An 18,632-nucleotide genomic window follows, 5' to 3' on the forward strand; every position below is an offset into this window, starting at 1 on the left:
GTGAGTTTGCTGGCCGTCGGGTCCTGTCCATAAAAAGCATTATGAGTAAGGCAAAGGGTCTTAAGCAAAACTCTACGATCCACTGGAAGCCAATGCAGTGAAATTACGTTGCTTGAAGACACTGCTGTGTTTCTGACTCAGAGTACCATTGATACTGGTTTCCTTGGTCATCCCCTAGTAGTTCAACTAGCAGTTCTCAAATTCCACGGACTCCTATGTCGTTTTAGTTGCAGAGATGTGAAGGGGTTACAAAGTGCTATTCTCCTTAAAGGATATAAATTGTCAGAGACTGTGAAATGCACAAGTTTATAGATTAGGGTTCCCTTTGTGCAAAGAATTATCATATTCACCCACTTCTTGGCTATGTAGTTGAAGGTTTTACACTAGGGTAAGACCTCTATGCCTTCCCAGCGTTTTAGCTGGTGTTGCTGTACGTAACCCCCAGAACTACCTCAGCGCACTAGTCTAGAAACCCTCTAACTGTTTTGGTCAGGGTCTATTTTACAGTAGTGGCTGCATCCCTTTCCTCCCACCCGCCCCCTCAAAACCTTCCAGTATGAATATACTTGAGAATCTTTGACTAGGAGGCATATCTGAGAGTCAGGAATAAGTGAAATATACTTTAGTGTAGTGAGTTTGGTAGCTCCAGTCCATTAACATTACTAATTCTTCAAGCAGCTTTCCCACTATCTCTATCTCCATGACCATGATCTTTGTATACTTGCTTAACGTTGAGAAAATCAGTAAATGAAAGTGAAAGAATCGGGACGTTAAAGAGGTCGGGTCAAGATTTGTAACTTGGCTACTGCTTCCTGATTGTTTTTCACTTTTATGGAACATGCTTTGAGTTCTTTCGCCTACCTGGAACCTGCATTCCACCTGTGTATGGAAAGCGTTACCGTCCATCCCACCCCACTGATAATAGCATACAGTATTGACTTTCTGGTTCAAGAAGGATTCAAGTGTGGGGTAGATGCCAGTCATACAAACTTATTCTGTGTATTTCTTTAAATGTAAAATAGCATGACCATTTTATATATGTAATTTACTCGCTGTTTAAAAATACATTTGTAATGTTTTTACATTGATTATGTTGTACAGGATGTTCGGATCAGGCAGAGAGCACAATTTCACACGTCCTAATGAAAAAGGAGAGTTTGAAGTGGCAGAAGGGATTGGCTCAACTGTGTTCCGTGCTATTCTGGTAAGTTTGTCTGCAAATTGGCAAAGATTGCCACTGGATTTTTTTTTAACCTTCTACCAGACTAAACCACTATTTTTATTAGCATTTTCATATATAAACAGTTCGGCATTTGTATCAATATTGAAGATTTAATACTATCTGATAAAATAGGGTACTACCGAGCTACAACTAAGATACAAATAATCATAGTAACTTAACAGTATCACCATCTTTAAAGTATCACATTGTAGAGCTACTTGGTTATTGTAGTAGGTCCCAAAGCTGGCAAAAACTAGAAGCAAGCTTACTGCAGGCGTCATACCTGTTAATCAAACGTAACCAAGGTGTAACCTCATTTTATCCAGTATTAGGGGTGTCTTTCATAGATTCACATGCCTGAATCATTCCCCGTCGTCGAGACGGGAGCCTCCGGTATATAGAAAAGTAATGTCCTATAGACATACATAAAGAAAAATAGGCCTAAGGACCTCCCCTTAGTAGCCTATCCTCGTCCTTATGCAAAAAGGACCAAACTCTTAGAGCCAGCCAATCAGCTATCACCTCCCTCTAGAACCTTCCCTGCTGGAGCCTCAGTCTCTCAGATTTTCTACCGCACGTTGTGCTAGGGAGTCTCCAGCCTGAGCTCTCCTCAGGATATCTTCTAAACCTACTTTTTTCACTTGGAAAAAGGATTACCTTCTCAAATTCTACCAAGCCTACGCCATCTTCAACGCAAAAGAGAGCTGTGACGCCACTCGCCGTCTCCACAACGACGACGACGGTGTCGACGGCGTCGTCAGTCCTCGCATCGACGTCGACCACTCCATTGTCGTCGGCAGGTAGGCCCATCCCATCTGTCATACTGACAAAACCGTCGTCGACTAAAACACCGTCGACGACGAAATTGGGGCCGTCGACGACGACCCCGTCGACGAAGAGCTCATCGACGTCTAAATCGGAGCCGTCGACAATGACACCGTCGACGAGGAACCCATCGTCGACGACGACACCGTCGACGAGGAACCCAAGCCCGCCGTCGACGGAAGACTCGTCGCCGAGACCGTCGACGAAGAAGATGTCGACGAGGAATGAATCGTCGACGAGAAACGAATCGGCGGCGAGTGAGACGTCGACGAGGACGTCGTCGACTACCGCGTCGTCGACGAAAACATCGACGACGAAAATCTCGTCGCTTGAGCCACCGACGACGGAGGACATGCCGTCGACGACGAAAACGTCGACGGGAGGGTCGTCTACGACCAGGGACAACGCGGAACCATGGCAGAAGTCCAAGCTAGTGGAACCGTCGTCATGGACGCTGCCTCCGCCGACACCACCGCGCACATTGCCAAAGAAGCTGATCACGCCTGAAACGACATCCCCAAGCAAAGTACAAAGCCACTTACCTTCTGACTTTCTCCAGAGTGAAGAATCGGAAGAGGAAATGACGACTCAGGCTATGTCCATCTCAGACCTCCACGTGAAATGCCAAAGCACTGATGAGGAACAGGAGGAGCTTACCTACCAGGAACACTCTTTCCAAGCGCAGGTACGGACGGAAGTGACCCCAATGGTGTGTCTTCCTGCGTCCATCGTGGATGACCTTAAACATCTCATCCAGGACTACAAGCAGCGTTTCCCGGAGGCACAGGCTGTTGAGGATAGGGGCCCAACGCCGGCTACATCTGCTCCACCGGCAGCCCCACGACAGACGCGACCACCTCCGCAGGCCTCCCATGAGGCAGTCTCACCTCAAGTAGTGGAATCCTCAGATGAGGAAGCTGAGGAGATGGAAGAAGGCGAAGTCCCTGAGGATCGCACGGATCAGGACGAAGACGACGAGTATGTCGCACCCTCCCCAGCTTCACCCCAACCACGCCAGTCGGATCCTCCGCCAGTGGACATTGGCGGGTTCCATAAGTTAGTGGAACGGGCAGCAAAGCGTTTCCACATGGAATTGGAAACAACGGAAACAGAATGTTTCTTATATGATTTTAAAGAACAAACAAAAAAGATCACTAAATCAATTCCGATTATAGAATTTCTCTGGGACCAGGGAAAGAAACTGATGGCTACGCCGGCCTCCATACCTGCGGTGATCCCAGGCCTGGACAAGAAATACAAAGCTCCCACCAAGGCGGCAGTTTGTTTCAATGGGCACCCGAAACCTGATTCAGTGGTGACCCAGGCAGCTCAGAAGAATTCCCGCAACCCTTCCTCTCCCTTGTCAGCACCACCGGACAAAGAGGGAAGAAAGTTGGATACCATCGGGAAACGGTTCACCACTACGTCAGCCATGACTATCAAAGTCGCCAACTCTATAGCCCTGTTGGGACGTTATAATCGCCAACTGTGGGAGGACATAGTCCCTTATTTGGCGGAGCTACCAGATACAATGCAGGAAGAGGTCAAAGCACTGCTCTCAGAAGGACAAGCCTCGGCAGCGGAAATCATAGACTGTGCCATAGATGGAGCCATGACTGGCTTTCGCCAATTAGCTGGAGCAGCAGTCCTGCGGCGCCAGGGCTGGCTTAAGGCTACTTCATTTAGACAAGAAGTTCAAACAAAGGTGCTAGACATGCCCTTCGACGGCGAACATCTTTTCGGAGCCACAATTGATGAGGCGCTCCAGAACATCAAAAAAGACACCGATACGGCTAGAGCACTGGGTACGCTGCAGGCTAGAAACCAGTCCTTTCGAGGCAACAGGTCCAGAGGTCAACCCTCCTACAGGGGGTCCTTCCAGAATAGATCCTCCTATTCATACCAAAATAAATCGCAGTATCCGCAGAAGCAACAGCAGAGTCGCCAAACTTCGTATGGAAGATCAAACTTCCGTGGAAAGAACCAGAGGAGGGGCGCTGGCGGACGCCAGTGACCGATTACTCCAGCCAGTCCCGCCACAATCTCCCTCATTCAAAATTGGAGGAAAGTTGACCCATTTCCTACACAATTGGCATCTCATAACCACAGATCGGTGGGTACTACAACTAATAAGATTCGGCCATTCCCTGGAATTCATCACCATCCCACCTCCAACACCGCCACGCAAGCTGCCACACAAACATCTGCGGCCTTTGCTCCTGGAAATATCTGCGATGTTGAAGAAGGGAGCGATTGAGATGGTCCCATCGTCTCACAAAGGACAGGGATTCTACTCCCGCTTCTTTCTTATTCGCAAGAAGGGGAAAAAGTGGAGGCCCATATTGGATCTCGGAGCCCTCAACTCTTTCCTAAAGAGTCAGTCGTTCAGGATGGTGACGATCCAAGAAATACTAGGCATCCTCGAAAGAGGAGACTTCATGACATCCCTGGATCTCCAGGATGCCTACTACCACATCCCAATACTCAAAGGGCACAGAAAATTCCTAAGGTTCGAGGTGGCAGGACGCCACTACCAATTCAAAGTGCTGCCGTTCGGCCTCAAATCCGCGCCGCGGATTTTCACAAAGTGCCTTTCTCCTGTGGCAGCCTTCCTACGTCAAATGGGTCACCAGGTCTTCCCTTACCTCGACGACTGGCTGGTAAAAGCTCCCTCAGCGACAGCCGCTACCTCATCCTCCAACGCCTGCACCAATCTCTTTCTGCACTTAGGATTAACTCTCAATCTCGAGAAATCCTGCATGACCCCGACCAGAAGCATCTCCTTCCTGGGGGCAACCTTGAACACGGAATGCGTAAAAGCATTTCCTTCGAAGGAACGGAAACACAAGATCGTCTCTCTGGCCACGGCTGTGGCTACGAGAAAGACCGTGAGAGTTCGAACTTTCAAATCACTACTAGGCATGATGTCGTCCTGTATCCTCCTCATCCCGCACTGCCGCCTCAGGATGATGCGCCCATTGCAAGAAGCCCTCACATACCAATGGACTCAAAGTACAGGCTCTTTCGACGACACAGTGAGAATAACACCACAAATGTCCAAGACCCTGCAATGGTGGATGAACGACAGGAATCTGTTGACCGGCCTACCCTTCCTCCTTCCAGCAGCACCTTTGGTGATCACCACGGATGCATCCCTGGAAGGTTGGGGAGCGGTCCTCCAGGACCTCCAAGTCAGCGGCAAATGGACGGAGCAGGAGAAGAAATTCCACATAAACATTCTAGAACTGCGAGCGGTCTTCCTGGCACTGAAGGCCTTTTTACCACGTATCCAGAACTCCCAGGTGCTCGTCAGGACGGACAACACCACGACGATGCACTACCTGAACAAGCAGGGAGGGACGCGTTCGCTCACTCTGTCACGCGAATCGCAAGAAATCTGGAACTGGCTAGTGCTCCAAAGGATCACGCTCAAAGCGGAATATGTCCCGGGCAAGGACAATACCATTGCAGACGCACTCAGCAGACGGACGTCTCTCACTCACGAATGGGAGCTCAACCAAGGTACACTGGATCAGGTATTCTCAGCATGGGGAATCCCAAGGATCGACCTCTTTGCCACCAGGGAGAACGCCAAATGCCCAAACTACGCAAGTTGGCGTCCCCAACAAAGGTCACTCGGAAATGCCCTTTCCATCAGTTGGTTCGGCGTCTTTGCATACGCTTTTCCCCCCTTCCCGATGATTCCCAGAGTCCTCAGGAAGATGAAGGCAGAGCCTTGTACCCTGATCCTAATTGCCCCGTTCTGGCCGAGGCAGCACTGGTTCTCGGACCTTCATCGCCTCTCCATCAGGACTCCGATTCGTCTGAAACAGTACCCGAACCTGCTGACTATGTCCAACGGACAGATCCAACACCCGAACCTAACATCGCTCAGATTATCAGCCTGGCTCCTGAGCACAGAGAATTCTGTCACCTAGACATCCCACAGGAATGCAGGGAGGTCCTAGCGAAAGCACGAGCGGACAGTACCAACAGAACGTACTCCCTCAAGTGGAAGCGGTTTTGCTTATGGTGCGTGGAACACAAATTGTCACCTCTCCAGATTACCCCTGTACAGATATTGCCATACCTTCTACACTTGGCGGAGTCAGGGTTGGCGCATGCATCTATAAAGGTTCATTTGGCTTCGATTTCATGCTACACTAGATCCTCGAAGGCCCCTTCGCTTTGGTCCAGCAGGCTTATTAAACAGTTCCTCAAAGGCTTGTATAGATCGTATCCAAGACCTCGAAGGATCCCACCTACATGGCATCTAAACTTGGTACTCACCCAGCTTATGAGCCATCCTTTTGAGCCCATTCATCGAGCACCCATCAAGTACATCTCATGGAAGGTAGCTCTTCTGCTCGCTCTCACATCTGCCAGGAGAGTCAGCGAGTTGCAAGCTCTATCCATTCAGGAACCATTTATGCAATTTAAACAGGACAGAGTGGTGCTGAGGATGAATCCCAAATTCATACCAAAAGTGCCTTCAGACTTTCACCTTAATGAACCGGTGGTTCTACGTTCCTTCTTTGCAAACCCTACCACTGCAGCAGAGAGGACGTTACACTCCTTAGACCTCAAAAGGTGTATAAAGTTTTACTTGGACAAGACAAAAGACTTCAGGAAGTCGTCACAACTTTTTGTGGCCTACAGTAGACCAAGGCTTGGTCTCCCTCTCACGAAACGGAGTATATCAAGGTGGATATCTTCGGCGATAGCATTCTGCCATGAAAAGGCCGGCCGGCCGTTGAATGCCACGGTGCACGCACACTCCACAAGAGCGATGTCCACATCAGCAGCGCTGTTCGCTGGAGTGCTGATTCTGGACATATGCAGAGCAGCGACGTGGAAGTCACCGCATACCTTCGCCAGACACTATTGCCTGGATGTTGAGCTTCTGCAGGACGCAGCAGTGGGTCAGGCGGTGCTTCGACATCTATTCCAGTGAGGTGAGCCTTCCTACATCCCGCCATCCTGGTATGCACATCTCTTCTCTTTGGTTATGTTGATGTATGCTAATGCTTACAGTCGCATGCTTCTGAGTGTATTATCTAACTGCTTATAAGGCATCATTGCATCAGACATGTGCATAATGTATTGCTAACTACTCTGATTCAGGCATGTGAATCTATGAAAGACACCCCTAATACTGGATAAGAAATGTGTTACTTACCTGTAACAGCAGTTATCCAGTATTGGTGTCTTTCATAGATTCACATGCAACCCTCCCGCCTCCCCTGGAAGGACTCACGTTCTCTACCTGCTTTACGCCTACCTAGCTTGGTGCGTACGAAAATCTGAGAGACTGAGGCTCCAGCAGGGAAGGTTCTAGAGGGAGGTGATAGCTGATTGGCTGGCTCTAAGAGTTTGGTCCTTTTTGCATAAGGACGAGGATAGGCTACTAAGGGGAGGTCCTTAGGCCTATTTTTCTTTATGTATGTCTATAGGACATTACTTTTCTATATACCGGAGGCTCCCGTCTCGACGACGGGGAATGATTCAGGCATGTGAATCTATGAAAGACACCAATACTGGATAACTGCTGTTACAGGTAAGTAATGCATTTCTTCATTTTGTGTGTTCACATTGCACAGCCTTCATCTCTGACAAGGAAATGGTGTCAAACTACAGTATATTATGCTAAAAGCGGACACTGGATGACGTAATTCCTTTGTCAAAACATGAGGTTGCCTAGTCTTGCAATTAAGTCCTTAACACATCAATTAAGGGGTTCTGCTGTTATCCTTTGCAGCCAATTTTAGGAGTATAATGGCTTAGTCGTATTTCATATTTCTATTTCATAAACTTTTATTCGATTATAGAATCATATAATCATAAAAAGTACATTTTTTAAGAAAAAAGGGAGAAGATTTTTTCTTAAATCAATAAATAAAAAAACAGTATACAGATAAAATCACAGAGATGGAGTTTCGGGATGGTAATATAGTCTCTCTAAATTGAAAAACAAATACATGTTTAGTTAGAAACTTTGCGACGTGTTGATATAACTACTTTAAGAAAGGTAGCTATCAATTTCGCTTCTTGTGGAGATTTCGGGGATTGTAAATGGTAAAGTGCTGAATGCGATTGTCTAAGTCCATTAGATCGGAGAATAGGAATGATCCATGTTTTTCTTGCTGATCTGTAATATTTGCAGAAAAGGACTACATGAATCGTAGATAGTGCAGAAACTCCATCGCAGGGACAGCTCATTAGATTACGGGACCAGTTCTTCGTTTCCGGAAATGAGACCAGTCGATAGAAAAGATCAAACCGGAGCCTTGTAATTAGGAGCTTTTCATAGTTCGATAAGAAGTATGTTAAATAGGGCTGAATAAGTTTCCCTATCTGCAGTTTACAAATTCTTTCATTTTGAATTTTAGTGATCTCTGCTTGATTGCGGAGTTCCCTTAGATGGCCCATACATATTCGTTTCAACTGTTTCTTCGAGATGTCTTCAATTGAGGGTGGTTCGAGGAAGTAGTGCTCACAGTCAAGATCTACAAAGAATTTATAAATATAATTCAGCCACGGAATTTTCCGCCAATGCGCTAGGCCAAGACAGTCGGAAATAAGGGAGCGGGTAATGTGACTTTCGGGATTACACCATATTCGCTGCCACAATAAAATGGGCTGGCTTCGTATGGAGTCAACAATATATTCCATCCCAAGTTCCCGATGCGAGGCTAAGATCGGGGAACTTTGGGGGAGAGATAGAATGTATTTTATAAAGTCGTTTTCGGTGACCTGGAATTGATCAATACATCCATAGCCCCAGATACCTGCTCCGTAGGTAGCCACACTGTGGCATTTTGCATAGTATATAGTTAGCAATTCCGCTGGGGCTGGTTTGCCTAGTTTTCTTGAAAAAAGTTAATGCTGAGGTAGCGCGGCGAAAATTAAGATTTCTAGCTTCCACTGCCTTGCGCCAGGTCATTGTGTCGTCCACTAGGATGCCCAAGTATGGGTACACAGGTGTTTTTTCTAATCTGGTGTTGTTTATAAGTATGGGCTTGGAGACTCTTGGCCTTGGGCCAATGTTCATTGTAAAAGTCTTTTTGATATTAACTTTAAGGCCAAGTGAATCCATGAAACTCACATACTTATTAAGCTGCAGCTGGAGTTGGTTAGAAGTCCGTGCAAGAATTACAGAGTCGTCGGCGTACAGGAGGATGGGTATCGGGCGGTGGTCTATCTGCGGGAGGTCCTGGCTCCCTTCCAGCATAGCCTGCTCAAGCCCGTTTGTATATAGGTTGAACAGGAAGGGAGCCAGTACACATCCTTGCCTTACTCCTCTCGAGATTTTAAAGGGTCGTGAAAGTTCACCGCCGGTGCCAAATCGAACTCGGCCTTCTGCTTTGGTGTATAGTTCTCTTAGGAAGGCTAATAAAGGTGGATCCACTCCGAGGTGCGCTAGGATCTGCCAAAGCTTAGCGTGTTGTACGCAGTCGAACGCCGCGCTTAAGTCTACATAGACCAGGAAGATGTTGCCTCCTTTAGCGCGCGCGTACTTTCCGGCCAGGAGGACGAGATTTAGGGCCTGCTCAACCGTTCCGAGCCCCTTCTGGAAACCATATTGCAGATCCGTGATGATGTTATTCTCCCGGGCCCAGGATTGTAGTCGGTCCAGGAGTATTCGGCCTGCAATCTTGCCAGTGGAATCCAGAAGGGAGATCAGCCTATAGCACGCAGGGTCGTTTCGGTCCCCTTTCTTGAAAATAGGCAGTAGTGTTGATGTTGACCATGAGGGGAAGAGACCGATTGAAACTACTGCATCCATGACCCGTGTAATTATTTTCGACCAATAATCGATGTCATATAGAAACAAATCCATGGGGACCCCATCTGGACCCGGAGCCTTGCCTGTTTTTGAAGCCTTAATTGCCTTTCTAACCTCATTTAGACTAAAACGTAGGTTGATTGGGTAGATGTTACTCTTAACCAGATCGGGTTCATCCATTTGGATTGTTGGTACGACATCTGATGGTATTTCAAAGATTTTTGAAAAATGAGAGACCCAGTCGTTCTCAGTTATTGCCACGTCGAGATGGTCGAGATCACTGGTGTTGGTCAAGAATGGCGATCTTATGGTCTGCCAGAAGGCAGTACTGTCTTTCCTTAGTGCAGTCTCATGTAATCGGAGCCATAGGTCTTGCTTAATCTGTTTTTTACAGTTTTTTCGAGCAGTATTGTACTTTTTCCTCAATTGGGAAATTTTTTGAGGATCTCTCGGTTGCTGGTGTAAGGCTTCTTTGAGAGATGTGAGGGCCTTCCGACAGGCGGAATCAAACCATCTCGTGGTGCGAAGTCTGGGCTTATTTTTTGGATTAATGAATAGCTCGTCCCTTATTGCAACCTGGATGTTATGAAAAGAGGTGACAATTAGTTCTGGGGGTGTCACAGGGGACAAACAGTTGGTTAACCAGATGTGTTTTTTCGAGGATCCTTTGAGTCATCTCTTTCGGGTCGGTCTTAGTCCATTTAATTGCATATCCGTTCAACTTCTTCAACGCCAGCGACTGTTGATCGAGGGAACTAGATTTTATGGGGAGTATCTCGACTTGTTTTATGTGTATTTCCACACTAAGTGGGTAGTGGTCGCTGATTGGATTAGACCCAATCTTGTAGTTGCTTAATTGCCCTTTATACGAGTTTGAGGCTAGAATATAGTCTATGGTAGACGAACATCCTCGCCCATGAAAGGTGGGTAGAAAAGCCTGTTCCGGGATCACTAGTTCGTTTACAAAGTCAAGATCTAGAGTAAACAGAATTTCGTTTAATTTGTTACCACCTATGGTGTGCACAAAGTGTGCAATGGGGTTTCCAAGTTCGTTATAAAGCCCGCAGTTCCCGTTTTTGTGCTTTGGGCACAGTGTGAGATTGAAATCTCCACCCCAGATGAAGTAGATTGTGCGATTATTGTTGATTTTTTGGAATGAAGATAAGTATGTGCCTATCACGTCTAGATGTGAGCAACATTCCAGAGGACGTGAGTTATTGTAGTAGTTTATGAGAAGATATAGATTTCCTTTCGATGCTGTTGTCTGTGTGATTTGTACGATTTGGAAGACGGGTGTTTCCTTTAACAGTTTCACGGTGAGGGGGAGGGTATTGGAAATGTAGGTCATGAGACCACCTTTGGGTCTGCCCATAGTACCTGATAGTGCTAGAGTGAAGAAAGTTTTGTAGCCAGCTAAATGGAGTGGTGTTGTACACCAGGTCTCTTGTAGACACAGAATTTGGTGACTCTTTGCTGTATCCAGCCATGATGAGGAAGTTATTTTTGTGTTTAGACCTGCAACATTCCAGTAAGCGATGGCAAGTCTCAGGGTTGAGGGTTCCGTCATGATGGGTGCTGGTCTTATCAAGTTGTTAGCAGACGTGATGCTTGGTGTTTGTCGTGTTTTGACACAGGAATATTCAGATGAAACTTCAATGGCTGTGACTTGCTGATGGCACGTTTTGTCCCTGAGTGGTCAATCGACCATTTCGAGACAATCAAAACGGTTTCGAGTTGGGAGGCCCTGCCAGCCTTCGTAGGTTTGATAAGGTCTTTCTTGCCAGTAGGGCCTCTGGTGTTCTCTGGGCCTATTTCTCGGTCCACCCCTACCTTCATAGTCATATGAATATTCCGTCTGTTTCCATGGCACTTGATACCATGGCTCTTGGTTCCAAGGTTCTTTAGGGAACTGGTGCCATGACCAAGGTGGGGGGTTGCGTTGTTGTTTAGCTGGGGGATAGAAAAAGGAGAGATGACAAGCGTCAATCCCCCCTTTTTTTTCGAGCTGAGGCCAGGCACAGATGTAGTCCACTGTTGAGGGATCTCTACATGTTACAATAATGCAATCTCCGCGGTTTGTTTTTGTAGTTTTGCCTATCCAGGCTACCCTGCGGGCTGTAGTGACCCCTCCGGATAGGTGGGATTCGAGAGGTCTGTTGATGCTTAACCACTGCATGGCCTTGTTCTTAAGTGACCATGCTGTTTCGGGTGTGTCATCTGTTAACTCGGGTACACCTGTGAGGACTATTGTGTATGGGGTGGCTTCCGGAGGCAAGTGGGCAGGGCGTCTAGTTGCTACCGGTTTTTTGGATGTGTTTTTAGGAGTCAGTTGAGAGGGCAATGGTTTCGATGGAAAAATTTCAGCCCTTTTTTCTGGGCAGGCTCTACTGGAGTCTGTATTTGTCAACGGACCTGGGGTATCTGTCATGTCTGGATCTACATTTACTGTTTGCTGGGTGGATATAGGAGGAGGTTTCTCTCTCTGGGGTTGGGGCGCTTTGGCTACCGCCTTTGGGAGTGAAGTACTATGTTTGTGATTTTTCTGTGCTAAAGGCGTTGGATTAGCATATTTCACTGTTTTCTGTAATTGCTCTTGATGTTGTTTTTTAGGTGGCTGTGAGACATTCCGCGGACCCTTTGTATCTATACGGGTGTTTGTGTCTAGAAGGATCGCCGAGATTACAGATAGCTGAGCTTCAAGATTCCTAATGCTGAGTTGGATAGGCTTTAGGTATTGGTATAGTAGATCTTTCGTTGTGGTAAGGACTTGCGAGGTGATTCTGCAAGTTTTACATTGGTTTTCGAGATGGTCAGTTGAAATTGCCTTGTGTGGTTGGTCGGTTACTGGGAGAAGTAGTGTGCTATGTGACGTAGTGGGATTTGGATGAGTTATCGGGTGTTCTGAGCTCGAGATATTAGTTCCTAATTCTTCAGTGATTTGTGGATGTTTATTTGAGATTGCTCCTTCCCTTTCATCTTGTTGGAACGAGTTATCGTTTAGCTGGGCGGCCCCCTGAGTATGGGAAACGGCTAAGTCAGGAGTGGTTTCCAGGTCGTCAAATGTTACGGAAAGATCTGACTCAGACTGTGTGACGGAGAGATTAACTACCGACGGTACTGTATTTGATTCTGTAGCTAATAAAGTCATTGGAAGAGAACAATTCTGTGTGCTAAGATGAATGGGAGAGGTAGCGTTTGCTATAGCACCCAGGGAGGAACGCTTCGCATTTGCGGTCATGAGATCTAATGACACTCTCTTTTCCATGAGGGCTATACTCTGGTTTATTGTCTCATGGACCCGCGAAATGAATAGGTCGATAGGACCTGTTACTTGTGCAACCTCCTGTGCGTGTTTGGATTTTGGCTTAGTGGTGCTCCTTGTTTTTGGTGGCATGATGTTACCTGATTTCAAGTTCAGTGATGGAAAGGAGATGGCCCGGTCCGGTCTCTATCGGGCACTAACGGGCAACAACGGGCCCGCCCTTTGCCCGGGCTTCGCCCCGGTGTTCGCCCCGCGCACGTCCCGCGATGCGCGGTCAAGATGGCGCTTATGTGGAGTGCGAGGTTATGGGGGCGTGGCACTGGAAGGGGGCGCGGCGCTCACGGGAAGAGGACCAGCTGGAGATGGTGTTTGCTGGTCCTCGCAGTCCCGGGGCCAGCGCCTCGTCCTCCTCTGCGGCCTCGCGTTGGTACAGGTCTCTCAGCGGCACTTTAACAAAGAGCAATGCTACTCCTGTAGCAGGGGAAACGGGCAAACAGCAGTCTTGGCAGCAATTAGGCTCCACGAGTGGCACCCGCGAAGCGGGTGCCGCGAGCAGTTGTAGTGCTAGGCTGGGGGCGGGGCGCGGCGCTCACGGGAAGAGGACCAGCTGGAGATGGTGTTTGCTGGTCCTCGCAGTCCCGGGGCCAGCGCCTTGTCCTCCTCTGCGGCCTCGCGTTGGTACAGGTCTCTCAGCGGCACTTTAACAAAGAGCAATGCTACTCCTGTAGCAGGGGAAACGGGCAAACAGCATTCTTGGCAGCAATTAGGCTCCACGAGTGGCACCCGCGAAGCGGGTGCCGCGAGCAGTTGTAGTGCTAGGCTGGGGGCGGGGCACTGGAGGGGGGCGCGGCGCTCACGGGAAGAGGACCAGCTGGAGATGGTGTTTGCTGGTCCTCGCAGTCCCGGGGCCAGCGCCTCGTCCTCCTCTGCGGCCTCGCGTTGGTACAGGTCTCTCAGCGGCACTTTAACAAAGAGCAATGCTACTCCTGTAGCAGGGGAAACGGGCAAACAGCAGTCTTGGCAGCAATTAGGCTCCACGTGTGGCACCCGCGAAGCGGGTGCCGCGAGCAGTTGTAGTGCTAGGCTGGGGGCGGGGCACTGGAAGGGGGCGCGGCGCTCACGGGAAGAGGACCAGCTGGAGATGGTGTTTGCTGGTCCTCGCAGTCCCGGGGCCAGCGCCTCGTCCTCCTCTGCGGCCTCGCGTTGGTACAGGTCTCTCAGCGGCACTTTAACAAAGAGCAATGCTACTCCTGTAGCAGGGGAAACGGGCAAACAGCAGTCTTGGCAGCAATTAGGCTCCACGAGTGGCACCCGCGAAGCGGGTGCCGCGAGCAGTTGTAGTGCTAGGCTGGGGGCGGGGCACTGGAAGGGGGCGCGGCGCTCACGGGAAGAGGACCAGCTGGAGATGGTGTTTGCTGGTCCTCGCAGTCCCGGGGCCAGCGCCTCGTCCTCCTCTGCGGCCTCGCGTTGGTACAGGTCTCTCAGCGGCACTTTAACAAAGAGCAATGCTACTCCTGTAGCAGGGGAAACGGGCAAACAGCAGTCCCGGGGCCAGCGCCTCGTCCTCCTCTGCGGCCTCGCGTTGGTACAGGTCTCTCAGCGGCACTTTAACAAAGAGCAATGCTACTCCTGTAGCAGGGGAAACGGGCAAACAGCAGTCTTGGCAGCAATTAGGCTCCACGAGTTTATGCTAAAAGCGGACACTGGATGACGTAATTCCTTTGTCAAAACATGAGGTTGCCTAGTCTTGCAATTAAGTCCTTAACACATCAATTAAGGGGTTCTGCTGTTATCCTTTGCAGCCAATTTTAGGAGTATAATGGCTTAGTCTATTAGCTGTGATGACATGCCACTAGTCTCTATTGCCTAGATGAAGCTATACTTTTATCCTCAATCCTCTCAGAAAGTGGCCTACTCCATTGTTGGAACTAGTGCCAGGTCAATGATTTTACACTTCAGCCTGTTCTTTTTTTTTTCTGTGGACCGTGAAGCCTAAAAGGCAAATCTTGGGGTTCTAGACCATTGTATTGCCTGTCAGGTGTGAAATTAACTAAACAATTTCAGACCAATAAAATGTCTGTGTTTAGCTTGAGGCAGGTGTCCCTCATTCAGGATGAGATGTTCTTCATACCGTGGTGAAAGTTGGTTTTTGCTGAGGTGGGGTTGGCTGAGAGTGATGAGACAAGCTGGGTGTCGTTGGCATAGGAGATGATGTTGATGTGGTGAGATTTGACAGTGTCCGCAAGTGGTATCCTGTAGATGTTAAAGAGGGTAGGGTAGGTCTGAGGGATGAACCTTGTGGTACGCAGCAGATGTTGTTTTGCAAGTAATGTGAAGAGGGCGAGTTGGACTTTCTGGGTGTGTCTGGTGAAGAAGTATGCCATCCAGAAATGCGTCTGCTTTCACCATCTAATAGTATATGGCATAGCACTCACAAAGGGGTATAGAACTAACAGTGCACATCTGAGTGGTGCCCACTTGAAGCAAAGTAACTATTCCTCGAAAAATATTCCTTGTGAGCACAGTCCTAACACATTGTGATTGAATTTTCGGAGATGACTGTTTTGGTGGAGAAAGAACTGGTGTACTGTTGCCACGAAATGTTATGTATAATATTTTGCATTTTCATTGTTTAGAATTTTTTGGGACACCTTCGGGTGCATACAAATTGTGTTTATTTGTTTTAAATGTGTTGTCTAACTCATTCCATGTAGTGTGTCAAACCTGGACATGTTGAAATATTTATAATTCATTAAGAAAATGGTATAAATGTATAAAGAAAATATGTGCCGATGAATTAAGCAACTTAGGCGCGAAGTCTACTTAAATAAAAAGTCCGTTTGAGACCGTTGTCTGTTATTAAGATCTGTATTCGGCAATTGATGGGAGTGTGGTGGGAGACTGTGTTGAGGGCTGTGGATAGGTCGAGCAGGATGGCGGATTCTCCTCTGTCCATTAGGGTGTGAATGTCATTCCTCGCAGTGATCAGCGCTGTCTTGGTGTTGTGGTTGGATCTGAAGCGTGACTGTAAAAGATCAAGAAGGTTGTTTTTCTCCAGGTGTTCTGTGAGTTGGAGGTTGATGGCCTTCTCCAGGACAAATGCTATCTTAGTCTACTTTGCCTCCCTAAAGGTTCCCCAGGACCACTTTCTTTGTAAGATACCGTGACTTTGACTGCAAGCATGGGTTAGTGAAGGCCCAAGTTTAACTTGTGTGTGTGAAGCATGCAAAAGCAGCAGTGAAAGCAAAGAAATAATTGCATATTTAAAACAAGTCGTTTTTCCCCGATCTGCAACATGTAAAAATAAAATACCAAAATGAAGGAAAAAATGCAGAACCCAGATTTTAGGCACACAGGATCATTTAGTCACCAAAGACTTCTTTCCACTGAGAACTACGCACACATACGAAGAAAATAACTCACTCTAGCCTACACCGGTCCTTCACAGATTCTCCTACACAAACATACATTTTCATCTGTGTGAACAACATGTGGCGATTCGGGCATAGCTGCACGTCTGAGCATTTTCTGAACCTGAAAGTCCCCGAAGAGAAGAATATTTCTTTATCATAGTTTATAAATGGACCGGCCTACCAATCTAATCCACATCTGAGCATTATTAGCTCTGAACTTGTTGATAATTGATCACTATTGTACCTGACTTTTCGCAAGCATATTTTCAAAAATATTTAGCCCTTTGAAATAATAAATGGTTCTATGGAAAACTAGTTACAGAAACAGGTTGCTTACACTTGTTTTTCATGAACTGTTTCGTTTTAGAATTTAATCTATTGTATGCTTGTTTTTAATTTCAAAAGGATTACTACAAGACTGGAATAATCCGATGCCCAGATGGAATATCTATTCCTGAACTAAGAGAAGCCTGTGACTATCTTTGTATCTCGTTTGAATATAGCACTATCAAATGTAGAGATCTCAGTAAGTATGCTTGTTTTTAAAAACAAATTATTTAATTTATAGCTACACTTCTAAATACGCCAGCCTCATGCATTTCACAGTCTTGAACAATGGAGAAATAGGAGTTAAAAGAAAATGTGAACTTTTTACCGTGTTGTGCTATAGATTAGGTTGGGGGCGTTTCACTGCTTTGGTTAAGTTTATACCTTGGGAGGTGTGGACAGAATGTAGAATAAAATGGCTCAAAATTGTTTTGTTTCAGGATTGATTCAGTTTCTCAGAGGCACAACTAGGAGAGGTCCCTTTCCAAACTGATTTTAGATTACAGTGCAGATAAAAAAAAAACATTCTTTACAGGAAGACTGTACAAAATGCAGTGGGACTTCTAGATTTGTTTAGGTTCCTTATACACTCTGGCATAACACTCCACTTGGATAACTATAGGGACCCTCAATCCCATTGTGTGCCTATGTCTCAGGAAGTTTTAGCAATTCAAAAAGATGATGGACGGAATGCTGAACATTGTCAAACATTCCCAGCCACAGATGCGCGTTAAATCCATTGTTTCCATGTGCAAATCTGCCTTGACCCTGCTCCCCATGGCAACAGTCCAGCCCGAACTGCCAGGCCAGGTCCTTCTTGGACCGGAAAACAAGCATTCTTGGACCGGTTTCAGGATATCACCCCTCATCAGCTAGGCTAGCTTGAATTCAGTGACATGGCGAGCACAGGACCCACACTGGGAATACCATTCCCTCTTAGGGTGACTCTAGCAACACGAAAAGATGGACGGAATGCTGAACATTGTCAAACATTCACTCTCTGTCACAGATCTGGATTAAATCCATTTTTTCTTTTTTTTGCTCACCATGCCACCCCAACTTGCATCCAGCCATATGCAAATCAATCTCGACCCTGCTACCCATGCGAACAGTCCATCCTGAACTGCCATGCCAGGTCCTCCCTCTGCCTCCAAGTTGAGCAACAAAACTATGGATTTAGCCCCAGATATCTGTACTGGGGGTGAATGTTTGACAATGTTCAGCATTGCGTCCATCTTTTGCTGTTGCTTATTTGCCTTGTGTGGAAGGGGTATCCTTGACGTGGGTCCCGTGCTCACTATGCCATTGGATTCAAGCTAGCCTGGCTGATATGGGATGATACCCCAGTACAGGTACCAGCATGCTTGTTTGGGTTAAGTCTGGGAACCAGCCAAGAATGCCCACTCCACTTTCACCATTCTTATTTGCTCTCAACGTTGAACCCCTTGCAACAACCATCCGAGCTACATCAAAGATCCAGGTCACTTCTTACGGGTCTATAGAACATAAGATCTATTTTTGCAGATGATGTTACTCTTACTCACTGCACCCTGAACCTCTTTAGCCATTCTGCAAAGAGAATTAGCTCTCTTTGAGACAATGGTGGAATATGGCATAAACGTACGCAAATCTTTTCTTTTAAACCCGACCTTTCCCACACACGAAATGGAACAACTGGTGTGTATAACCCCTTTTCAATGGAAGAAGAAAGAAATAACCTACTTAGGCATCAATCTTTTATCAGAATTTCCAACCTTCATGGAGCCAACTTTCTCCTGTTCCGTTGCCAACTTAAAC

General features: G+C 47.2%; 1 protein-coding gene across 4 annotated transcripts in view; it reads left to right on the forward strand.

The window, feature by feature from the left end:
• The window catches only part of BTBD10 (BTB domain containing 10), a 215,346-nt gene that overhangs the window by 145,100 nt on the left and 51,614 nt on the right, over window positions 1-18,632 (forward strand). For all 4 annotated transcript variants that reach the window (XM_078680908.1, XM_078680909.1, XM_078680906.1 and 1 more), the window contains exons 4-5: window positions 1,102-1,204; window positions 16,914-17,034. In XM_078680908.1, coding sequence (XP_078537034.1) covers window positions 1,102-1,204; window positions 16,914-17,034 — 224 coding nt within the window. The remainder of the gene's footprint in view (window positions 1-1,101; window positions 1,205-16,913; window positions 17,035-18,632) is intronic.

This window comes from Lissotriton helveticus, chromosome 3_1 (assembly GCF_964261635.1).
Source record: "Lissotriton helveticus chromosome 3_1, aLisHel1.1, whole genome shotgun sequence".
In the NCBI taxonomy this organism is placed as follows: domain Eukaryota; kingdom Metazoa; phylum Chordata; class Amphibia; order Caudata; family Salamandridae; genus Lissotriton; species Lissotriton helveticus.